The sequence below is a fragment of the Bolinopsis microptera genome, chromosome 11, assembly GCF_026151205.1.
Source record: "Bolinopsis microptera isolate Bmic1 chromosome 11, MBARI_Bmic_1.0, whole genome shotgun sequence".
Lineage (NCBI taxonomy): Eukaryota > Metazoa > Ctenophora > Tentaculata > Lobata > Bolinopsidae > Bolinopsis > Bolinopsis microptera.
The window spans coordinates 8,947,622-8,974,806 of record NC_087082.1 but is presented as its reverse complement, the minus strand read 5'-3'; the positions used below and the strand labels follow the sequence as shown (position 1 = coordinate 8,974,806).

The window sequence follows — 27,185 nt, the reverse complement described above, 5'->3', positions numbered from 1 at the left end:
CTTCAACATAAACATGTACCCAACGAAGATTTACATTCATTATCAAGCGAGAGTAAATAGAATACGAGTAAACAGAATACGCACTCACGCACTTTATTCATCACTATAATTATATCTCTATTATAATTCAAAGAATTATTCTGTATGTACGTACGACCGCCCACGTGCAAATTAGATGAAAAATAGGAAGTTGCGTAGTAACCATAGTAACGAGGATTGTTACACGCACGTGCACGTGCAATGATTGTTTTAACGTCATTTTAATCGGTTTTGTTGATATTACGCTGTGTTTAGTACGAGCAACATTTTATTTGGCCGTATTTTCGGTGGGATGAATAATTTTTGACACGATTAAAACTGACTTCCAAAGAATAATATTAGGTTCCTCCCTGTAACCACGGGTTTTTTAGTATAGTCATAAAACGATATATCGTTCCGAATTCAACAAACATTTCTGAAATAAAAATATGAAAATTTATAAAATAATAATAAATTGTGATTACATAATCAACGACCAAACCCCCCCCCCCCCCCCCCCCCCCAAATAGGTTTCCAAATGCTTACGGTTGATTACAAAATTGTATTTTTTAACCCCTAATTGATTCTGAATCAAGCAGGGTTCACAAGCAGTAACTTGTAAGGTATCTTGATTCTTGATGCAAGCATAGTACAGTGGAATCATTATTTATAACAGCCTTCTTTTACTTGAACATTTACAATTTTGATTTAATTTAAATTTATCACAGTAACATCAAGATATAACTAATCAATATACAATACATTACTAGCTTGCAATTTGCATCAAGATATAACTTATAATTATAGTATAGTAGGTAAACTGTGCTACACTTCAGTCTGTTACTATGATCTGTGATAAATTAAATTTAAATTTGTCCCTGTTCAAGTAAAGATAATGTTAACCAACCGTGCTTGCGATGATGTGAACCCTGCTATAAGATTCAGTGTCAAGGGGGTTCACATCATCGCAAGCAAGTACGTCTGTGTACATGTACTGTTATTATGCAGTCATATGATCTGTTAACCATCATTAAAGGAATAAAAAAAAGGGGGGACCCCCAACCCATGTAGCTGAGACACCTCACAGCAAGTAGACCAAAGTGGCTCTTGCTTGTGAAAGGTGTATCAACTACCCGCCGAGGCGGTGGGTTGGGAGTCCCCCCTGGGATCATTTCGTCCGTAAAATTTTACACAATATAAAAGCTACAATAAATTATCTATAAAATGTACATAAACAAACTTAAGAGACCTCAAAGCTTGTCTTCTGAGGAATGAGATTTAGTCTATGTAATAAGCGCCATGAGTTGGCACAGAATTTTTTGTCTCTGATTTTGATAAATTTGGTACCAAAAGTTGCCTTTAACTGTGAATAATGAAAATTCACCGTGTAGCACGATTCGTTGAGATGTATGTGGGCCTCCTGTGCACTGCAAAAGTGTACTATGGACTAAAAATGGTTAATTTATTGCTTAAAATGCCTATAACTCCTAAAATATTGAATATTTTGAAATAATTCTTACAGAATCGTAATGAGCTTAATCAGACGCAACTTTTGGTACCAAAATTATAATATTTAAAGCACCAAATTTTTCGAAAATTTGTTCAAAATTTTACACAAGGGGGGACCCTTGTGTTCAAATTAAAAACGTTTGAAAAAAAATCCTTTAAATCTTAAAATATTAGTTCTAAAAGTTTCGTCTCGATGAGCTGATTACGATACCATAATAACTATGTGATAATGAGTTAAAATGTGAAAGTTATAGGCCAAAAACTAAAAATTTGCGCGAAAAAAGCACGCGCGGCAAACAAGCGCCGTGTAGCATTTTTTCCAAAAATTGCTACACGGTGAATTTATTTTATTCACATTTTTAGACAACTTTTGGTACCAAATTTATCGAAATCGGAGAAAAAAGTTCTGTGCTCGCGCTTGGCGCTTATTACACTGACTAATTAAAAAATACGTCATCCAGTCCAAGGTGCTGGGCTTTTTGTCTTCCTCTGATTCCCCTAAGTGCTATGAGTGTGCTTCGTAGCAGATCAAACCTGAATCGTGTTCTGATGTGATTTTTGACCTGGCTCTTAGCTTCTTTATTGTGGTCAGCTATCCTTTCAGAAATACGATCTAAAAACACAGTGCAGAGTGGGCCCATACCCCCGGATGTTGTAAAGACTAGTGGGACAAAGGACCCTTTCTCTGACTGAAGTACTTTCTCCTCATAGAGATCTTTATTCTCTTTTTCATGCGCACTGTAGATTTTATCTAGTGGCTTAAATGTATTTGAGTCGCAATTAGGGTGAGTGACCCTGATGTCAAAAAATGTTCTTTCGAATGGTGCATACAGTCCAACAGCTGCTACATCCAGCTAGACGGGCTTCATCCTGGGTGTTGGTCTTCCTGGAGAATGAAGTTGGTTGGACAGGTAGGAGTGCAGGTTAACCATCATATCATAAGTTTTTCACGAACACCTGTTCGTGAACAGGGGTCGGGCTATTTGGATACTGCTGAAAGTGAAAGGTGCTTGGTCGGATATCATAATAATGATTACGGCTCATCATGATCAGGGTAACATGAAACGTAACGAAAAATGATTTCCAGGGAAAAAAGTCAAATGGGGGGGGTCTTACCTGCAGGGGGGGGGGGTCTTACCTGAGGACCCCAGGCTTTAATGTTGAATAGAGATTAGGCGGAATGACAGGCTGAGCGCGGCCCAGTAAGGGGGGTCTTACCTGAGGAGTGAGGACCCCAGGCTTTAATGTTGTAAATATAGAGATTAGGCGGAATGACAGGCTGAGCGCGGCCCAGTAAGCTTTATGTCAGGCCATGATTACGTAATATTGCTGTCAGGGGGGGGCGCGGCGGATTAGGTCTTGATTACGGAGGGGAGGTAAAAATTGCTAAAATATTGATTACCTTACTCGGGTTTATTACGACGGGTTTATTAACGACCGGTTAAAATATGGTTCGGGAAAAATATGGCGAAATTGCTCAAAACCCACCACATTTTCCCGGTCGCCATTTTACCGGTGTCCAACCTTTCAATTTTAGATTCAAAAATTTTGTCTCAGATGTAAATTTCCTTATTAGAAATAAGCAAGTTTAGAAATTTTCGCATTGCTAGTAACGTGTTGGTAGTCTAGCACTCTAGAAAATTCGTTGTTTTGAATTAGCATTAAATGTTTACATGTATCAAATAACCATTATGACTCAATTTGTAGAAAATCTTCGAAAGAATTCATCGTTCACATTGTTTAGAATTATGAATAAATGACTGATGAAACTGATTTATGTTATTGACAGTTTTAATTAATTCAAGTTTTAATTTAACTGTTACTTTTACTTTGAGTCCTATTTCATTATGTAGAGATAGTCAATACCTGAGAAATTAAAAATTGGCCTATTTAAATCAACTTTGACAATAAGGATATATGACAAGAATTGGGCAAAAAGGTGAATTTTTTGCAATTTTAGCCAAATGAAGTCGAAAAACCTACAACAAGTGTCCCAATAGTCTTATTTAGTGAATATAAGACAACGATTAAAATATGAGCACCCATAACCCTTGGGAACCCTAAAAGCTGAGTCGGCGGGTTTATTGATTCACGATGTCAATCCTTCGCAGCTCGGTGAGGCACAGTGGTGCATTTCGCCGATCTACCGTGGTTGCGAGAAGCATTATTTGATGCGCGCGCGACCCAGTGGCCAGTATGCAATAGTGCATCGCGCTACAAGCGGGTTTATTTATTATTAACGACCGGTGAAAATGTGGTTCGGGAAAAATATGGCGAAATTACCCTAAACCCGCCACTTTATCGCGGTCATAATAATCCCGAGTAAGGTACGTAATAATATGTGAACGATCCAATAATATGTGAACGATCCCTTTATATATATATATATAATATATAACCATTGGTAGCAGGCGCGCGCGTAAAACGTACATGCGTGCGCTGCGCTTCTATAGTACAGTGGCTGCTAACTATCAATACAACATTTTTCGCGTCTTCCTTTCATTTCTCCTTTAAACAGGGTTACAGTAGATTTTTTCTTCTCAGAATTATAAGCGAATGTTGCCCCATTTCAGATGCAAAATTAGCGCAAAAGTTAGGTCCGTGCGCAATTGTTACAATTTCGCCAGAACACCTGCAGTCTGATGAGATTTTGGAGCTGATGAAAATTTTTCGGGGCAAGCAATTGCCCCGAAAAATATTTAAATACTTTCAACACTACTATATAACAAATAATTTGAGATAGGTTAAAGGCCTGTTAGTGTTGACTGCTCAGTGCTCTCCGATGTCCTTGTCTCTTCCAACCGGATATTATCCAACTATCAGTATCGGTAGACGAAGAGATGGAATAATAATTTGTACTGTAATTAATGGTTCCTGCATACCAGATAACCGCTCAAATAAAATGATAAAAAGTTTACCTTACATTTTCGTATTCCAGGCGAGAACTTCACCAATATTGATCAAATTTGTGTAATTGGATTTCTACAGTAGGTACGCCTACTCATACGATGTGCAGGGATGCTACTTTAATGATATTTCAGTGCGCGACATTCTTACAATTATGAGAATAAACTATGGGCGACATTCTTACAATTTTGCTAGAACACCCCCTCGCTCAGATCAAATGAAGATTAAAGAATGCACTTATTTCAATACCAGGCCCATCAAACGAACTTAATTTCTATCATTGCAGGTTATTTGGTCACTAGAAACCAGTGGCGTAACGAAGGGCCCCGCTGACCCCGCTGTGCAGGGGGGCACCGTCTTAGGGGGGCGCCAAATCGTCGTTTGAATGTGGGACAATTTCGAAAACTTAACTAAAGTACTAGCAAAACTGCGCGTTTTGCTCTAGATACACACTTTTTTAGAGATTTTACCGGCGTATCCTCTAAAATCACCTAATTTGTTCAATTTTAGGGAGGGGCACCAAAAGGGGAGGGGGCGCCAACAGGGGGCGCCTTTTCGCGGGGGGGGGGGGGGGGGGGGGGGGGCAACAGGCAACGTTACGCCACTGCTAGAAACCCTACCAATTAGAACAATTTGACACAGTTCTTTTGAATCATATTTGTCAGGAAAGCATGAAAATTAGTAACTAACTAAAGGCATCACAGTGTACCAATGGAAATGGTGGCTGAGTAACAGCCTACCTTTTTCAGGCGCAATATTTGGCAGTATAATGGAAGAACAATACTTTCCATCAAACAGTGCTAGAACACTGTATAATTACCACTTATCACAACCTTTTAAACTCAACTAATTAACTGAAATAACCCATTATAGCTACCAGACTGCGAGAGACACTAATATAATGCTCTCATGGGACTGTGGTATCACATTGTTTCTCTAATAATAACGGAGCCAACCAGTCTCTGGAAAGTAAGAGCTCTCAGATGTTACTACTAGTTTAGCACGGAGGTGCAAATCTTCTTCTCGCACAAATATAAATAAATAGTAAATTCATGGCCCCCTAATACATAATGTATAGGTACACACAAACTTAAATTTAATTAACTTTCTCTCGTAATTTATGTGAGATCTCGCTTAAAATGCAGCTTCCGTGATATAAGTACGTGTAATATGTGTGTGCAGCTGTACATGTGACGTTAAAATGAGTGTGATATGCAAATAATATAATATGTAACTGTGTACCCTGTTATCCTTTTTACACAGTCACAATACTTCTGTAAACATTTAACTCAACTTTCGGTCACGCTTTATAGTACGCTGTAGTACGCTGATATGGTACCACGTGACTGTTTTACAGTACCACGTGACCGCTGTACAGTACCACGTGACCGCTGTACAGTACCACGTGACCGCTGTACAGTACCACGTGACCGCTGTACAGTACCACGTGACCGCTGTACAGTGTACAGTACCACGTGACTGTTGTACAGTACCAAGTGACTGTTGTACAGTACCACGTAACCGCTGTACAGTACCACGTGACTGTTGTACAGTACCACGTGACCGCTGTACAGTACCACGCGTTGCATGATTTAAATTTGTCGGATAAAAGACCAACAAATGTCTGCCTCTCCTTCAACTTCCGTTCGAGTAAGATTACAGGTTAAAATTAGCGTCGTAATATATTGCATACCTGAGTCTGCGGTCACGCCTCGGATTAGAGATTCAATTTGAGCTGTGATGACGTCATCAGGATTGTGCACAGTTATGAGGAGGTGTAATATCATTAAAGTGAGGTGTAATCATTAAAACAAATTAACTTTCTGTCTGAACTCTGGAAGTGTAAGAAATTGGTACAGCATCACACAACGGTCTGTTTCTCATACATAAAAAACATGTCAAGCTGCGAGTTTTTAAACTTTTAACGTAGAAAAACGTTTTAAAATACAATACAAATAAATTCAAACCATGATAAAATAAAACTTGGCAGTATTCCAAGTACATTCCAATCAACATACCATTTGCGTACAAAATGTTGACCACCATGTAATAAATTCTGGTCCGGTCCATTGAAATAAATTAACACACTCCACGACAAATATACACCAAAAAGAACTTCTCAAAATATCTTTAAAATTTCTCTCCAGCCATTGTTAGTCAGAAACAAAAAATATCAAATTATGTCTCTTATATACCACAAATGACATGCAAAATGTGCACGCACACGTATTTGTTTCCACAAAACATTCAAATTTCTACTGTAACACAATTTATTCAATATCGTGATGAACTTTAAACCCCCCTCATCATCGTCACCATTATTATTATTATTATTCGTATATATTATATAACACCACCAATATATGCGACACTAACTTACGCGTACTTGATGATCTACAGCCTTAGCATGAGAACGTGGCTATGTTCACCTTCACTTCACATCACATGATGTGAGATAAAACATAGTGGAGGCACTGACTGAGAGGGAATTTGACATGCACAGCTTTAGGGTCGAGAGAGAGAGAGAGAGAGAGAGAGGAGTAAGCTACTTGAATATATTTATATATTCAGTTATAACTTTAATAATAATATTCAATTTATTCATTGTTACCACAACTTTATCACACCTCACTATTTTATTCGCTCTTGGGATCATCCGATAAAATTTAACAGGTGGGCCATGTGACAGCTTGTGCATGATGCCTCCGCTCTGTCATTTAAATGCTATATATTCTGTTCAAAGGAATTAAGGTGAGCACCATCAAATATTCAACATGTTTTATATAACGTAGAAACTGCTAAATTTTGACTTCAAATATTTCTAAGGAACTCTCGCCAGTAGAACATTCTTGGATCTAAACACAATAATCTCGCATAATATTAATACGGTGGTTCCGAAATTCTAACTTTTATTATAGTAACTTTGTATAATGATACGAGTAACTCTAAACCCTCTCTCTAATAATGTATGATTATCCCAAAAGGATATAAAGACCTGAGCTCTCGCAAGAAACTGTGATATTGTGTTCTCTCCGAGCACTCACCATATATATAATAATATTCGACCGATTTATTAAGCAACTTTATTGATAGTTAGACGTTATCAAATACTGCTAGGAGGGAAATTTAAGATGTTTGAAAAATCTCCTTATAAAGCTATAAAGGAGAGATCGCACTCTTCAATTTGTCTGTAGGTTAAGCTGAGCAGATTCATGTCACATTAATAAGTTAAGTTGTTTTCACAGCTTCAAGCTTCCGTTGAAGAAGGTATTCTAGAGCTGAAACAGGCTGTAACGGTGAATAACATGACACAGCGTCTAACTCATTATTATTTAAGTCATCCCTTGTCAGCGGAGGTGCAAATTCGTCCTCTAATTCTACCCCGTAAAACAGGGAGGAGGGAGGGAGGGAGGGAGGGAGGAAGGGAGGGAGGAGGTTGAATGCAACACGTTTTATTGGTTTCATAACGGCTCAAACGAGGTGTTTCTATGAAATACACTTGATTCTGCATTAGGATGGGATGCGATGCTAAATGGAATGTAATTAATGAGACGAAATTGACATTTAGGTCTGATGCATCTCAAGAAAAGTGGGTGTGCACTGTGCATAAATTAAGGAGTAAGGCCAATAACTTAGAGAGGAGATCGAATATACGCGAGGAATTCATTCCTGATGCTAATTTTCCCCAAAAATCCTAATCAGGCAGATAAAATGATGGTAACTTTCAATGGTGCGCCTACGTCTTGGGTTAGCAATCAATAACGGAACACAATTTTAACAAAACTTTTAGTTAGTACCCCTTACCAAGATTAACTTACATCTGCGCCCTTATCATGAAGCTAATTATCTGAATGATGCGGTATCCCTGTCGGGTGATCATTGGAATGCATCAAGGTGGATCACCGGAATGCCTGAAGGCTCAAGGATCACAAGACTGCATGACGTGGACCGAACAACACATCCCCCACATTTACAATCGTTGTGCATGTCATGAATACTGAACGACAAAATTTAGAGCCGAAATTATATCCCTACCTTATTAGAAATAGAGTACTTTTAAAGTTACAAAAATCTGATAATATACAGCGCACTGTGGACAGTTAAAAATCTGGTTCTTGGGCTAGAGTCGACATGTTTGGGCGAGATCTAGACGTGTAGATTGAGAATGTTCCTAGTAGGATAGATCTGTAATTATATAATATTACATACAGCATCTCGTCTCTCACACACTGCACAATGTACTGTGAAAAGTTGAAAAGTAAGCACTGACACTTTTGTATGGACCTCACTGTAAATTGCACAATGACAAAGTTTCTTGTTTTTGTGCAGAACAACCATTTAAAGCTAACAAAGATACATGACTTGGAAGCTTTGATATTATATCAAAAGTATATATCAATGATATAAGGGCCATGTTATTGTAATTTGTAACATTCTCAACATTCACAACGTAACATTCTCTACACCGATCAGCAGACATCAGAGAAAATATTGGGGACCAGCTTTGCTTACTGGCCAATGTTTACTTCAAAATATATAATATTATATAATTATAGATGCAAAAGTGAGACTAGAGAGAATGGTGGTCCTGATATATAATGTGAATTAAATGTTAGGGGAGCTTGTCTTTACTGTGAATATAATTATTCAGTAATGTAGCGTGGTTGGTTAGTCAAACAGGTGTTTGTACTGCAATATTATATTATATATAAATATATAGCAGTATATATATTCATATAATGTACTTGAGGGAGAAAAGTTTGAAATAAATGCTCAATATACCTGCTGTTATTATTAACAATAATCTACGGCCCTCACATGTATTATTACGGTTATACAAATAGAAATTTGATAATCGTGCATTTATACTAGCCGGATTTCACGAGCATAACGTATTATATTATATTCTATCATCTCGCAAGTTTGTGCGTGGTTGTTAATATTACACATAATTTGTATATTAGCATAAATGCTGTGGTTAGTTGACAATAACCTAACATATTATTGGCCCATTCAATTTATTGCGACATAATATGCATATTTAATATTTATGAGATCTCAGTGTATTGGCTGGCTGTAACCATAAAAGTTTATTTTGTAAGGTTGTGTAATGATAGAAAATAGTGACAGTAGCCAGGACGACACTTGGAATGATGACAGTGAAAATGACGACAGTGAAATTATGATGACTGTAAGACTGAATCTAGCACTATATAAAACGACAGCAGAAACGCTGACAGTAGAAATGATGACATTAAGAAAAAAAATTAAATCAGTAATTATAACAATAATTGTAGTCAGCTGGAGTCAGATCGACACAGTCGTCGTCTGAAGGGTAGTAGAAATCTTCGTCGTCACTGTAGCCCAGTTGTTTGCTGTCGTCAACATTACACGGACTCGTTAACTTTACACCTGTAAGATAAGTTGAATTGTTTAAATTCTCAGACATGATTAGATTCGAGCCGTTTACTTTTCCATCTTTTTTGTGATAAAATGAAGATTAGAACATTGCCAAGAATAGTGCCTGCCAATGCTATTATTTTATTAACAAATTCGGGGCAATTTTCTCGGAAGTAAAAGCATTTTTAAATCTTTTGAAGCGCTTGAAATTTGTATAAAATACTGAAATACATATCTGAAATACTGAAATATATAACGTTAAGGAATACGACTACGGTTCACATCGCTAGGATTCTAAAAAGAGAATTTTTAACATAATTTCTAAAAAGAGGATTATATATAGCTGGGTGGAGTAATAATTTAACAATTTTTCGAGATGTAATTGGGTTTCATTGCACCCGATAATGAATGATAATACTCCTGAAAACTGGCCCGCGGGTTAGAGGAAAGGTTATTAGATCTAACTAATGTAATACTTGCAGTGCGCAGGTTTATAGAATAGAGCACAGCGGAGCAAAATTAACACCTTACTGATCATTTAATGAAGCACCCACGCTGTGAATGATTAAGCAAATTATCAGAATTTTATGCTGTAAACCCTACTACGGCAAAACTATCTAGAATCTAATTTATTACCGTATTACTATTGTTATCATACATCTATACTATGTCAATTTTAGCAATTCTTTGTTTGATTCTGAGAGTGAATACTAAATATGCTTAAAACCCGCCACGAAAGTTCTGTCTTGTTTATTGGGCTTTTGAATTTGACTTATATACTTGGTCGGAGTTGGTCCTGAAATTTTTTATGCATAAATGCATTTAGGGATAAAAATTACAGAACTGATGGTCCGTTACGAGAGATACTTTAATATTTAGCTAATGGCTGACTGTCATTACACCCTCCCATATAGTTTTAATGAGCACAATAACATTTAAGTATGATCTCAGGTCCTGAGTAAGTTTCCATTATACTAGATAAATTAATTCCTGAAGAGTTTCTTGTGAAAATGATATATGGAGCTATCAGAGTTAACCAGATTTAACTAATATAACATTAATAATGATTAGAGAAAAATGCTATATAATATATTATTATGTAAGGATAACGTTTGATTCTGAGGAACAGCTCAAGTAGAGACTTAATGAATACCTAGATACCTGAATTAGCCTTTAGAAGCTAATTAATGATGGATCACGACATTAATTCCATAATTTTATCAAAGCACCTATCTAGAAACACTTCATAAGGCACAGGGCGGCAATATCAAATAACATAACAGGATACAATAACGATCTGCAGGTTTGTGTGTTTAATGATAACTTCCGATGCGCTTCAGATGCGAAAGAGAATGAACAAAATTATCCCCATAAGGTAATTATTATATTTTGCCAGAATAAAGTGCTCAGCGATCTGGTATTTGACTACAAAGGTCAACATTTTCAAAGCTTAGTTGTTTCTAATAGAGGGGAGTGATGTCTATCAGATGCTTTTAATCCCATAGAAAAATATTGTTCCTAGCCGAAATTATTGCCGGTCAAAGGTCAGCGCTTGTGTGTAATCGTATTGCGCAAGGGATTTTTGATCGTGCGTCCTGAAAATCGACTCTAAAAATCTATCTTCTCCTACATTTTTTGAGCAATCACTCTGAAACTTTCAGGTTATGTTCTAGGGACCATTTAGAAGAGATGAGCTGGATGGAATTTTGAGATAGGCCTTTAAAAATTTTTTATTCGATTTTGAAAATCTTGGACCTCGAAAAATCATCAAAAAACGAGGTCCAAGATGTTCAAAATCGAATAAAAATTTTTTAAAGGCCTATCTCAAAATTCCATCCGGCTAGTCTCTTCTAAATGGTCCCTAGAACATATCCTGAAAGTTTCAGAGTGATTGCTCAAAATATGTAGGAGAAGATAGATTTTTAGAGTCGATTTTCAGGACGCGCGATCAAAAATCCCTTGCGCAATACAATTACACACAAGCGCTGACCTTTGACCGGCAATAATTTCGGCTAGGAACAATATTTTTCTATAGGATTAAAAGCATCTGATAGACATCACTCCCCTCTATTAGAAACAACTAAAAAATCGATTTTGAGAAAATTTCCATGAGGACCCCCCCTCTGCCCCCTTAAACTTTGATTCACTTATTATATAATGCATATATTCGGTTATAATTATAAATGATACAAAATTTGGTAACTTTTTCAAAAGAAAGTTTCAAGTTGATTATCACTCATGTCCTGCAAATCAAAAATATTCACAGGACTCAATTTTATAGATGTGTCAACTGTCTCATACGATTTAGTAGTTCTCTAGTTAATTGTGAGTGTATTTCAATCCAATTAAAAGTCCAGGAAACTATTAAAAAAGGTGTGTCAAAACTTATACTCTTAATGTAACCCCTCCAGATTCCAAAAGTATGGTGTCTAGAAATAAAGCAACTGTCACAGGTTTCAAACAGGGTTTGCTACAGTTAACCGTTTAATAACCGTGAGGACCAAGCAAAATCTACATTTTAATATATTTCGTAAAGTTTTGAAGAATATGCCAGAAATAACCTGGTAACAGCCCGTGCTAATTTGGGCTTGGAACAGAGCATTTTGCGGAGGGCAACCCAGTGTGGTAACCACAGTGATTGTGCAACAAAATGTAGAACTTAGGCCTTAATAGGCACACAGTTGACATATATACTCTATAGTATATTTAAGTTATCTGTTTTTGCAATGAAAATCGGTTGTCATATCTAGTTCTTTAGGATATCTGTGACCTCCCACTTCTCGCTACTTTAATATTCATTTATAATACATTATGTAATATGAATATTAAGGTAGAGAGGTGACAGAAAGAACAAGATATTGTATAACCGAACTTAATTAATACACATCTGGGTATACAATATATATATTTTAGCTTTATGTTTAGCTTTACCGACCTATTGTCTCTCCTAGCTAGGGACCTATTGTCTCTCCTAGCTAGGGACCTATTGTCTCTCCTAGCTAGGGACCTATTGTCTCTCCTAGCTAGGGACCTATTGTCTCTCCTAGCTAGGGACCTATTGTCTCTCCTAGCTAGGGACCTTTTGTCTCTCCTAGCTAGGGACCTTTTGTCTCTCCTAGCTAGGGACCTTTTGTCTCTCCTAGCTAGGGACCTTTTGTCTCTCCTAGCTAGGGACCTTTTGTCTCTCCTAGCTAGGGACCTTTTGTCTCTCCTAGCTAGGGACCTTTTGTCTCTCCTAGCTAGGGACCTTTTGTCTCTCCTAGCTAGGGACCTTTTGTCTCTCCTAGCTAGGGACCTTTTGTCTCTCCTAGCTAGGGACCTTTTGTCTCTCCTAGCTAGGGACCTTTTGTCTCTCCTAGCTAAGGACCTTTTGTCTCTCCTAGCTAGGGACCCACAGTGGGAAATTTACAGCCTCCATTATGACATTAAGCTATAATTGACGATTTAATCACCATACGTTATTTTTTGAAGTTCAATTGACCCGGAACATGTCTGAAACACCTCCCCAGATGTTTGGGTGGGGGTATCATCGGAAAAAAATCGATTTTCATGAAAATTTTGAAATATTTTATGGAAAATGACAAAAATCGCCTTATTTTAACATGTTTTGGCCAGTAAAATGGCTGATAAAAGCCTAGAAATGCTATTTTGCTTATTTATTTTGGTTTTAATCATAAGTACACATAATTTCGAGATATTCCATATCAAACAACTTGCACTAAATGGTTTTGAAATTGATACCATCACAATTTTTAGGGTTCAGGCCCCCTAAATTTTGAGGACAGAGGGAAGCCCTTTTTGTGGATTTGCACAAAATTTTCAATTCCCATGTCTTTAAAATGTATTCTGTGGTTATGAGCTCTCCGAGAACTTTCTTCCGGTACCAAATTTGTCGTTGTAGGGTAAAAATTGAAGTTTTTAAGGAAAAAAATTGGCGAAATTTTGGAAAATCTTGGAAAATTTGCCATTTTAGCCTCGAAATTCACCAAATTATCCAATTATAAAATACTTTTTGCCCTTTAAGACCTTAAATTATTATTTCATTGTCTTCAGCTCACTGCTAGCTACAATTTGACACTAAAATGGTCCAATTCTGACAAAATCTGAATTTTAAAATGCAAAATAAGAGGGTTTTTTGGTCCAAAAATCCACCAAAATGACTGTTTTGATCATAAAATTTGAGTTTTTATTAGATTTTTGCTACATTTTGCTAGATTTTGACTTAAGGGTATGTTCTTAGGCTTACCTATAGCCTAAAAATACATTTAGATATGTTTTGAAGCTCTAAATGTATTCCTAGACGCAATTTTTGACCATTTAAGTATCAACTAGCAATAGGCAAAAATTGCACATTTTCTACACGTCAAAGATTTTCAAAGCGCTCTGTAAAAAAAGTGCCACATAGTGCCGCAGGTTGCAGAGTTGGGTTTGCCTCAAAATAGTGTCTAGTTTCACATGCAATAGTGTTTTGAGGCGTGCTATGGTGTGCTCACAACTTTTTATGCCCATTTTTGTCAAAAATTTGGCTGAAAAAGCGTAATTTTTTCGCTCGCGCATCAAAAATCAACCAAAACTTCAATTTTCATAGGTTAAAAAACATTAGAAGGATGATTCTTTGCCTAAACATGACAATATAGCCTCCATTGTGGCACATAAGTTCCTTTTGGAGGGCTAAAATGTCAAAACAGGCAAAATTTCACTGAAAAAACCGAAATTTTGCCTACCTCTTTTTTCCTCAAAATTCATAGCGCGACTGCGAAAAGGGCTTTTGATGTTTTTGAAAACGGTTTTTTGCTCTGAATTCCCCTAAATTTTGACTATGAAATAACTTTAAATTCAAAACATTTATAGAAAGTCGATTTTTTGCTTAATGTCATAATGGTTTCCCACTGTGGGACCTATTGTCTCTCCTAGCTAGGGACCTATTGTATCTCCTAGCTAGGGACCTTTTGTCTCTCCTAGCTAGGGACCTTTTGTCTCTCCTAGCTAGGGACCTTTTGTCTCTCCTAGGCCCTAGCTAGGGACCTTTTGTCTCTCCTAGCTAGGGACCTTTTGTCTCTCCTAGCTAGGGACCTTTTGTCTCTCCTAGCTAGGGACCTTTTGTCTCTCCTAGCTAGGGACCTTTTGTCTCTCCTAGCTAAGGACCTTTTGTCTCTCCTAGCTAGGGACCTATTGTCTCTCCTAGCTAGGGACCTATTGTCTCTCCTAGCTAGGGACCTTTTGTCTCTCCTAGCTAGGGACCTTTTGTCTCTCCTAGCTAGGGACCTTTTGTCTCTCCTAGGCCCTAGCTAGGGACCTATTGTCTCTCCTAGCTAGGGACCTATTGTCTCTCCTAGCTAGGGACCTATTGTATCTCCTAGCTAGGGACCTTTTGTCTCTCCTAGCTAGGGACCTTTTGTCTCTCCTAGCTAGGGACCTTTTGTCTCTCCTAGGCCCTAGCTAGGGACCTTTTGTCTCTCCTAGCTAGGGACCTTTTGTCTCTCCTAGCTAGGGACCTTTTGTCTCTCCTAGCTAGGGACCTTTTGTCTCTCCTAGCTAGGGACCTTTTGTCTCTCCTAGCTAAGGACCTTTTGTCTCTCCTAGCTAGGGACCTATTGTCTCTCCTAGCTAGGGACCTATTGTCTCTCCTAGCTAGGGACCTTTTGTCTCTCCTAGCTAGGGACCTTTTGTCTCTCCTAGCTAGGGACCTTTTGTCTCTCCTAGGCCCTAGCTAGGGACCTATTGTCTCTCCTAGCTAGGGACCTTTTGTCTCTCCTAGCTAGGGACCTTTTGTCTCTCCTAGCTAGGGACCTATTGTATCTCCTAGCTAGGGACCTATTGTCTCTCCTAGCTAGCGACCTTTTGTCTCTCCTAGCTAGGGACCTTTTGTCTCTCCTAGCTAGGGACTTTTTGTCTCTCCTAGCTATGGACCTTTTGCCTCTCCTAGCTAGGGACCTTTTGTCTCTCCTAGCTAGGGACCTTTTGTCTCTTCTAGCTATGGACCTTTTGCCTCTCCTAGCTAGGGACCTTTTGTCTCTCCTAGCTAGGGACCTTTTGTCTCTCCTAGCTAGGGACCTTTTGTCTCTCCTAGCTAGGGACCTTTTGTCTCTCCTAGCTAGGGATGTAATTAAACTTAACACTAATAGTTATTAGTTAACTAATAGTTACCAAGTAGTAATACTGTGTATTTCATTGTCTCACCACACCAACTAATGTGATGATTTATTGTTATTCTCAGTCGTCCATTAACTAATTAACTGTGTGTACATCTTGATCTACAATTGATCAATTGCCAACGGCATTTGCTACAGAGCAGTGAACTGGTTAACCGTAAGGACGTGGCAAGACTTGATTTTGTTTCATTAATATTGGACACCTGACAATATGTGCTAATGTGCGATACATTTGTTGTTGCGATCAGTGGCTGCAGATTACAGTGGCTGCAGGTACAGTGGCTGCAGGTACAGTGGCTGCAGGTTACAATGGCTGCAGGTACAGTGGCTGCAGGTTACAGTGGCTGCACTCACTGCAGGTTACAGTGGCTGCAGGTTACAGTGGCTGTAGGTACATTCGCTGCAGGAACAGTGGCTGCAGGTTACAGTGGCTGCAGGTTACAGTGGCTGCAGGTTACAGTGGCTGCACTCACTGCAGGTTACAGTGGCTGCAGGTTACAGTGGCTGTAGGTACATTCGCTGCAGGTTACAGTCGCTGCAGGTTACAGTGGCTGCAGGTACAGTGGCTGCAGGAACAGTGGCTGCAGGTACAGTGGCTGCAGGTACAGTGGCTGCAGGAACAGTGGCTGCAGGAACAGTGGCTGCAGGTTACAGTGGCTGCAGGTTACAGTGGCTGCAGGTTACAGTGGCTGCACCCACTGCAGGTTACAGTGGCTGCAGGTTACAGTGGCTGTAGGTACATTCGCTGCAGGTTACAGTGGCTGCAGGTTACAGTGGCTGCAGCCTGCAGGTACAGTGGCTGCAGGTTACAGTGGCTGCAGGTACAGTGGCTGCAGGTACAGTGGCTGCAGGTACAGTGGCTGCAGGTACAGTGGCTGCAGGTTACAGTGGCTGCAGGTTACAATGGCTGCAGGTTACAGTGGCTGCACTCACTGCAGGTTACAGTGGCTGCAGGTACAGTCGCTGCAGGTTACAGTCGCTGCCATGCGGGTTACAGTGGCTGCAGGTTACAGTGGCTGCAGGTACAGTGGCTGCAGGTACAGTGGCTGCAGGTTACAGTGGCTGCAGGTACAGTGGCTGCAGGTACAGTGGCTGCAGGTACAGTGGCTGCAGGTTACAGTGGCTGCAGGTACAGTGGCTGCAGGTACAGTGGCTAAATAATCCCAATAACGAAGAAGTTACTCAGCAATTTGGTACAACTTACCACTTGTGAAGTAATTAATTAATTAATAAACTTACTGAATCTAATAACCGAGTAATTATTTAACTTACCAAGTGAAGTAATTAATAAATTATTTAACTTACCAAGTGAACTCTGTAGCTCGTCGAGCCAGTAAGGGTTTCTGCAGGAGAGGTAGAGAAGAGAAGAGGTAACTAGGAGTAGGAGGGTACTTAACACTGAGTACACTGAAAGTAGATTTAATTACTTTGTCATTAGATAATTACTTTGTCATTAGATAATTACTCGATAATTGGTTTATCAAGAGATTTATTTCATGGTACTTAGAAATGATCAAATGCACCCCATACATGAGTATAATAGTAGTGGCATGCCGACTTAATAACTTTGAAAGGACTGTGCACTGTTATTATTGTGAGGGTTCGGGAGTCGGGACGGTATTATAATAGGCACGTGCCACGTAAGATACAGAAAGCTTGGGATCTGAAGCGACTTTACCACTCACGATCGCATGCAATCATGTGATAAATCACGTGTGAGCTCAAGTAGCATGTGACCCGGAGCTGTCTTAGTGTCTTGAGTCATCAATCATAACTTTCAGTCAGGGAAATGTAATCTTCAAAGGAACTAGGATGCGTCAAAGGAAACATGTCGAGGATTTGTCAAATACGTGAGTCATGACTGGAATGTGCACAAATACGGAATTATTTCAGAATAACAAGTCCTCGATTAAAAGGTTAAGTCAGAAGGTTTAATTTTGTTTAAATCCTTGAATCATGAAATATCTGAGAATGTCAAAATTACATTTTCAAGATCCTTGATTGTCGATCATACAGATCCACGACCACGAATCTGCATTTTGGCTTTGGTACTTCGACCCATTATAAAATTAACTTCGTGGACAATTCTAGGGAATTTAATCATAATGAAGAGCACGAGCAGACACATACATTAATATACCATATTAATGAAAACCCTTTAAATGTCGACATTTTAGCGTAATCTAAAGTATGTCCTACACCTCCTCGTGTCAGCTATCCTCGCACGTTAGTGTGAGTCCGTGTGTGTTGTCCCAGATGTCAGACACATACCAGAGGTGACAGTAGGATAAGTCTGATGGAGGGAGCACTGAGCCGCACTCATTATATAACTTAGCAGTATTAATATTACAGTCCCATGTCATCATCTTTAGTTAATAGCAGTGCATGACATGATGTCATGCACTGCTATTAACTAAAGATCTAAGATGCTTAATTACGTCCAAGCAAGAGAGGGAGAGAGTGCATAATTATAAGGTTTCAGGCATTTGATACTATCTACTGGCTTTGTATTATTTGGTGATTGGCTACGGGGCAAATTTCCTACCAAAACCAAACATTTTTACCAAATTGCAAAATCAATACTATCACCCAACAATTCCCCTTCACATGTTCAATTCCGGGGTTAAGGTGTTTTATTATATCCACAATAACGCAGCAACTATCAGTCAAAGTAAAATAGTTTAATAATGAGAACTATGAGAAAGCCTTCACGGTCTCCAGACTTTTTTGTAACCATTCATTATGCCTTGGAGGGGGGTAACCAGTCGTCCTGAGTTATTACCAACCACTTATTATATGAACTTCTTAGTTGCATATACTGAACAGGTGCTCAACTATATCTGTGACACTAACGACACAAATAATTATAGCTAACGACTTTCACGTCGACATTATATAGTATACTTTCCATGGAACTGCAGTCATTTAATTAGCAATTTCCATCTTAGCTAGAGAGATTTGAGATATCTCTCCGATTTGCTTCTGGGGTTTGGCTCTCGTACTTCGACCCAATTCGCGAGGGCGATTCTGACTACCTTTATTCTTCTCGAATGAAAGGCAGATATCAAAAGCAGGTCTTTTTTATGTCGGCCGTCTCCTTAATACAAATTATGAACAAGTGACTGCTAAATATCCTACAGGGATTAAACAATTTTAGACGGAGTTTACAGGAATGAACTGACACGTGTAAAATCTCGCTCTAATTTAGAATTATCAACGACTAATTATAAGAACTTCTTGATTACATTTTCTGCAGAGGTGCTCAACTATATCTGTTGTAACTGGCTTAGAATCTACATTATACATATTAAGACGCAATGAAACTACCGGACTACGATGTATGGGGACTTGCCACCCCATGGCAACATTAAAATATATCGACTCTGTTACATCGTTTCTTCAAATTATTTGTTGTATAGTACTAGTAGTGTTGAAAGTATCAAATATGTATTAAATATGCCAGCCTAGAGATTTGTCGTAAATTTGCAGATCAAGTACGCAGGTCACAGTCACGGTTTGCTTATAACTCTTCAGTCTTCACCTTAGGGATCCCACTCAGTACAGTCAGTACATGATATGAGTACCAGATTTTATTGTATCTTAATCGGGGGTAAAATGTCTCGCATTCTATAAACTACCAAATATTTATGTCAGATGAGCAAAATTCACAAACAAACACACTAAACACACACAAACAACGACACACAAACAAACCAACAAACCTATGAGAACGTTGCCGAAAGGTTTTGTAACACATGCCTGTTCCATATAGAGGTGACAGGTTGAGGAGAGAGAGGAATGTTCAAACTTCAACTCTTCTTCGCAGTGTTCACCTGAAGATAATAATTGAAATATTTCACTGTGCTCACCTAAAATAATGTTGAAATATAATGGTCAAGAATTTTTTATTGTTTATGTTGTGGTAGGTGGTTTCCGTGAAATTTTCACGAGGTTTGATGACGTGATAGTGGAGTAAATACTGGTGATATGCAGAGACTTATGCCTTTTCAGTGTAATCATCAAGGTGAAGGTGGAAGGCTCTTGCGGTACTCTTGATGTTGCAACATTTCGAGAGATGAAAATTAGAGAGAGATGAAAAATGTCGTAATTTTAATTTATTTCATCATCATAGTTATTTTCGGTTATTGGGAGTGAATCAAAATTATATCATCGTACAGCGCATTATGAATAAATAAATTCTTTATTTATTACATTTATTTACAATCAATTATTTATTGTAATATTTAATACACTACACGCTTCGACTGTAAAATATACGTTATACAACTACATACAAATAAAATATTATACATTTATAAGTTCATTTGGTGATCAGAAAGGAATCTGAGCTGAGGTTCTTGGCCTTACTAACGGGACTGACGCGGGCGGGACTATTTGAACCTGTTTACGATTTCATTATTAAACTAAATTTTACCACTTTTTCATCGATTTTGTGCAAGTTTTACCTATTTCTATGATGCGTTCAGTGTTGAAATTAAAACTTTTCTCATGCAGTATCTACAGAAATGTAATCCTACTGCTACTAATCACCAAACTCCAAGCAGATATATATAAATCATCTTGCAACTTTTTGTGTGATCACATAAAACTTCGTGCAATCAAATCTTGGTCAGCAATGACACTTAATAAATAAGATTTAATCTCACATTCCTTAGAATTAAGATACCGCAGAAGGAGGTACCTGTTACCGCAGTAAATAATCTGTAAACTATTGTTACAGTCGAAATAGGATTAACTCCGAATACTACGAGATTAGAGGTCGGACCCAATCGATTTAACAGTCCGGTGAAGTAAGCGTACTTTTGGCTAGAATATCTGCTCTGTGATGTAGTCTAGACGCCTATGTCAGTGAATGGTCCTTTCACAAATTGTGTAGGAGCATAAGTTGTATCCATAATCCATATACCTAATTATAGTAAGGGTTCACGTGTACGTTGCCAAATTTGTAATCGATAGTGTGTCGGAGACAATGCAGGCTGCAGGGTCATGATCAGGGTACTTAGAAAATTGGTCAAAAAAGGAATTGAGGACGTATTTTGTGATTTGGAAAACTCAGGGTGAATTAAATGAGGTAACATGTGAATTGGACTGAGCACTTGCTGTCTTGATATTTTCTATCTAGATAACCCGTGTTCCAATAAAAAACTTACTGAAAACATGGACCATCATCAGGTTAATAGTAAATACTTTTAACTAAACCTTGAACTATTTAAATAACATGATAGTTTGACATTTGCCTGCGAAATAACATCTCAGCCCATTAAAATCACCATTAGCCTCATTTGATGACTAAAGACCTCTAGGATATAACCGAAGTAATGATTGCAACCTAATTATTTTAACGACCACTGTCCAAAATTTCAGAACACTCATTCGTGGCCCTTCGAGCCTTCGTGTTAGAAATTATAAAACGTTGAACGGTATGCAGTTCTATCCTTTCTATTGGTACTACTAGGATTCAGTTTTAAAGCATAGTATACATAATAAATATTCTGGCGAGAAGTATGTTATTTTATTTTGTAACTGCTATAATTACAAGATGTTTAATGCTTGATATTCTTGAGCAGCCGTAATTATATCACTTTTAATTTCAAAAATATCAAATTATATTTTTATAAACCAGAGTCCAGACCTTGTATGGTGGAAGCTTAATGTGTATTTGTGCCTGCTAGCACGATTCTGCTGTAAATAATATATAATATGTCTAATTTCACAATCCACACTTAACTCTATTTGAAACCACTTGCTTTACCACGAATTCTGCCTTTTCTAAATAAAAACTTATGACAATTGATAATAAAATTTCTTCTTGGACAATTATCTAGAAAATTGGTATAGCGATTCTTTTTATTCCACCCAGTTCTCGAATTATGAGGTTAACCATTTCAAAAAGTTTTAAAAATTTGCTCCACACTTTTTGAAATCGTTTACCTCATAATTTGAGACCCGGATGGAATAAAAAGAATCGCTAATATTCGCAACACCTATTTTCTAGAAGATCATAATTGTCCAAGGAACCACGAAAGGTCTGATTTTGACCCGGTTTTTTCTACTTCTTTGTCACTAGCAGCTCTATCACATTTAAGAGAAAACTTTAAAATGTTTGTTCCCCCCTCCACATGATGAACAAAGGCAACAAATAAAGCTGATCAGAAATTTTTCATTTTTTATCCGGAATCAGCACAAATAACAACAAGAACAATCATACTTGATTTAAACCCTTATGTCCAAACTACGAATATTAGACAGTAACTCCTAACCAGTATGAGAAAGTTTGCAGATACAAGTGAAGGATGATCCGACCATCATACACTGTCCTCCATTCTGACAGTTGTTGCTAGGGCACAGGGAGACGAGGGGCTGGTAACTGGATGCAGGTACAGGGTCATCACTAGGGGTCCCACTGTCCCCGGCTTCTGGTTCTAGTCTATCTGTAATTATAGGTCTGTAAGATGCTTGCTGATATTTATGTGTTAATTAGTTCCGGTAATTTTCAGTGAATTCATATTCTCAATTTGGTTTTAAGGCAAATGGTGAAATATCTATAAGAATATATAAGTGATTGTTAAACTTTTAGTACCTGGCGTTAAAGAATGTATGAGGAGGATAAACAACGACACACAAAAAACCGACAAACCTATGAGAACGTTGCCGACAGGTTTTGTATAAGAATATATAAATGATTGTTAAACTTTTAGTACCTGGTGTTAAAGAATGTACAAGGGGGATAAACAACGACACACAAACAAACCAACAAACCTATGATAACGTTGCCGAAAGGTTTTGTATAAGAATATTAGATAAGTGATTGTTAAACTTTTAGTACCTGGTGTTATAGAATGTACGAGGGGGATGTTAGGAATGAATTGAGTCCACAGGAACCATCCCACTATTAGCATCCTACAATGATGTTCTTTATAGCTGTCAATATGTTCAGTGAATATATTACAAGCTGTTGTTTACTAATACAGTTTACTGAAATTAATAATGCAGATTTAAAAAACAACAGTCAAATTGCTGAGGCTCAAAAAATACAAGAAAAGTAGTATGGCATCAACAGCCATACACATCTGCTTACACTGTGAATTTTTTTCAAAAGCAAATAATGGGATTCGAAAAATTAGGGACGACCTTTCTGATGATTTAAATCTGAAAAGCTTGATAGAATGTGCCAGGAGATATGATGAATATGAAGGATACAAGGATACAAGGATACACGGATACAAGGATACAAGGATACAAAAGTGATAATTACCTGGTAGTGGTGCTGGAACGATGGGTCAATCATTCCCGGGTGAAAGAGTTAAGGCAAGCAAAGTTAGTTTGATTGACCCTTGTCACTGTATCGGATACAGCAACGCTGTTCTTGTTTGTGGCACAAATGACCTCCGAGCAGACAGCCTTAGGGGAGAAAATTCAATCCATCAGCTGGTTGACATTCTCCACATGAAAATCCAACAGATAAAAAAGCTCTCCCCTAGGATCAAAGTTTTTGTCGCAGCAGTCTTTCCAACCAGGCTACCTCAAATGAACGAGAATATCATGACCTTCAATCGGCTTGTTGGAGAAATGTTGAGTGCCAACTTTAACCAGAGTGTGTGGCACCTTGGAGTTGGACACTTTTTAGATAGTAAGGGACTCCTTGCCACCAACCTGACCAGAGGTGGTGATGATATTCACTTAGGAGTTTATGGTATTACCAAATTTGTGAGGTGTGTGAAGCATTGGGTGTATGTGAGAGAGAGGCAAGAGCGGACAAGACGTGGAAAACACAACCAGTCAGTGGGGTCTAACAACCCCACTTAGTAAAAATTATTATGAAAATTATTAAAGATGTGTGTGAGCCATGCAGTAGATCTATTAACATCGGACAACCTTTACTAGAGTGTGAAAACTGTAATAATGCCATTCATACTAAGTGTTTCAAATCAGCTAAATATTCATGCAAAAATGGACTATGGATGTGCTGCGAGTGTGCCAGTTCTGCAGAAGAACGGTACTGCCCATTTCCATCTGATGAGGAATCTATTGATTCTGATAGATTCTATGATAATAGAAACCAGGAGGATGCCTTAATTGCATCATATGCCCATGTACTTGAAAGTTGCCGTCGCTACTCTAAACTCGAGTTCTTAAATGCAATCAAGCAGCTTAATTCCTCTAAAAAATCTACGTTATCAACTTTATTCTACAATATAGATGGAAACGCATCTAACTTTGATAGCTTCCTAATTGAACTCAAAAGTATAGGGCACTCGTTTGATATGATTGGTCTTGCTGAAACCAATACTGATCCTGCACAGCAGGGTCTGTACCAAATTCCAGCATACACAGGATTCTATCAAGAAACATTGGCAGGTAAGAAAAAAGGCACAGGTGTTGCACTCTATGTATCTGACCATTTAAACACTGTGGTCTTAGAAAACGTATCACACTGTACTACAAATATTGAGAGCCTCTTTGTTGAAACCACAGATAGCGCAGGCTGCAAAATTGTTCATGGAGTCATCTACCGACCCCCTAATGGCTGCTTTGATAGCTTTTGTGAAACCCTTGAATTACTTGCAAAGCAGCTAAATGGGAAAACTGTCAATTTGTTGGGAGACTTTAACTCAAACATACTTAATATTTCTACCAGTTCCCAGCTCTTTGAGGATACTTTATACAGAAACGGCTTTTACCCGACTATCTCCATTGCAACACATTTTCGTCAAAACTGTAAAAGTTCCTGCATCGATAACATTTTAACAAATAAAATTGAGAATATAGTCTTATCAGGTGTTATTGAAGAACGGCTTGGTGAGCATGCCCCTATATTTACCTTCACTTCAGTAGATACCCCTCGCAATACAGAGCCTCAGAAACATGTCCGCTATTATGATTACTCAAGTTCCAAATTAAAAAGCTTTGTATCTGAACTTGAGGTGACGGTAAACCAGCTCACTCCTTCAACAAAATTTGATGAGTTCACGGCATGTTTTGACCAGACACTTGACAAACACTGCAAACTGGAGGTACCAAAAGTGACAAAAAGAACTCCCAAACTTAACCCATGGATTACAGACAGTATCATCCAGTCTGTAGAAAGAAAGCATGAACTGCGTAAGGAGTGGTCTGACACCGTTACTAATAAGAACCCTGGTGGTAATTTCTTGCTCTACCAAGTATTTAGTGATTATCGTAGGATGCTCAAAGCTATCATTAAAGCTGCCAAACGTTGGCATTACTGTAACGAAATCCTAAACAACTGTGAAAACAGCAATAAAACCTGGCAAATTATTAACGAACTCAGGGGCAAAAAGAAGAGGCAAACCAAGCCCCCATTTATCATTGATAACCAAAGAATAGTTGACAGAAGAGCAATTGCTAATGGATTCAATGCTTGGTTTGTCTCTATTGCACCAAAGCTGAATGAGACACTGTATAATCTATCTGATGGCCTGCCTATATTACCCATGAAAACTTTCTATGACTTCCTGAACCCATGAAATGAAAAAAATATTAGGCTAGAAGATTGCTCCTCGAAAGAAATATTGAAAATCATATAAAGCGAGTTCGAAAATGGTAAAGCCAGTGACATTCCCATAAGTGTAGTAAAAAAGTCATCTCATGTAATCGCACCTGTATTATCGCCCGGCTATTGCCCGAATAAGAGGTCAATATTTCCGTTACTGGGCCGCGCTCAGCCTGTCATTCCGCCTAATCTCTATTCTGTTGTTTACAACATTAAAGCCTGGGGTACTCAGGTAATATTTCCGGGACTACTACCTCTCTGTCAATGACATATTCGACAACCAACACATCTCCACCATTGTCAACTTTACAAACCACACTAAACGCTTAGTGGTGCCAGAGGAGTTGGACCAGACAGGTGTAACATAGCGACTACTTTAACGCCGTCTTATTTCGCCTCTCTCTCTTCCACACTCAACCACCACTTAAGCGTTTATCTATGACACACCCCACAACACTTACCATCATCCTTGATTACACATCTTGATTCCACTGGCATCCTCCCACAGGACTGCCATACCCCAGAGGTAGGCAAAGCATTCATATGCTATCCTCTCGTGGGCCAACCAGGCCCAGCCTCTCTAAAAAAAAAAAAAAAAAAAAACCTGTATTATCGAATTACTTCAATATCCTTATGACCAAAGGTATATTTCCTGATGTCCTGAAAACTGGTAAAATAACACCTGTATATAAGAAAGGTAACCCAGAAGAAATTGAGAACTACCGTCCTATCTCCACACTGTCCGTCTTCGGTAAGATCTTTGAAAAGCTCATATATTCTAGAATATACGGATTTGTTAGCTCCCAGGGAGTTATATCGAAGACGCAGTTTGGATTTAGGAAATCTCACTCTACATCTCATGCAGTCAATTACTCTGTAAATTTGATTACGAAATCTCTTAAACTTAAGAATCATGTTTTAGGAATATTCATTGACCTAAGCAAAGCTTTTGACACTATCGACCATTCAACACTTCTTATAAAACTAGAGGGATGTGGAGTGAGAGGGGTTGCAAATAACCTCATTAAAAGCTACTTGACAAACAGGCAACAATACACCGAAGTTGTAGGAGAAAAATCAGATACCCTATCTATTCAATTTGGTGTCCCACAGGGTTCAATTCTTGGACCTCTCCTATTTCTTCTTTATATGAACGACATCACAAACAGTTCTAAACTAGGATCATTTGTTACCTTTGCTGATGATACCAATATATTTGTTGTCGGCAAAACAAAATGTGAGGCATATGAACGAGGAAATGAGCTTTTGTCATCATTAAAGTCTTATATGAGAGCGAATAAGTTACATTAGGTTTCATCCGCAAAATTTCTGGGTGTTATAATTGACGAGAACCTATCATGGGAAGATCACATCAAAGCACTTAAACGAACTCTAAATCATTCCACATCCACTTTATGTAGACTTCGCTGCTCCCTTCCAGAATTTCTACACCAACAATTATATTATACCCTGTTCGAATCACATCTTTCCTACTGTATATCTGTATGGGGTGGGGCAGCGAAACAACGTATAAGCTCATTATTTACTGCTCAGAAGTACTGTCTCAGAGTACTATTTGGTGACAGGCTGGCGTACCTTGATAAGTTTAAGACTTGTGCACGTACTAGGCCTATAGGACACCAGAATCTTGACCAAAAATTTTT

General features: G+C 38.2%; 1 protein-coding gene across 1 annotated transcript; it reads right to left on the bottom strand.

Annotated features, from left to right (window-relative positions):
* Positions 1-6,254: 6,254 nt before the first annotated feature.
* Positions 6,255-22,922, bottom strand: LOC134822776 (contactin-associated protein like 5-3-like). Its single transcript, XM_063834028.1, has 5 exons — positions 22,834-22,922; positions 22,268-22,438; positions 19,709-19,819; positions 17,292-17,393; positions 6,255-9,846 (listed from the first exon to the last, which is right to left on the bottom strand). The coding sequence occupies exons 1-5, from the start codon at positions 22,904-22,906 to the stop codon at positions 9,707-9,709; spliced, it is 597 nt and encodes a 198-aa protein (XP_063690098.1). The 5' UTR covers positions 22,907-22,922; the 3' UTR covers positions 6,255-9,706.
* Between the last annotated feature and the right edge of the window lie 4,263 nt (positions 22,923-27,185).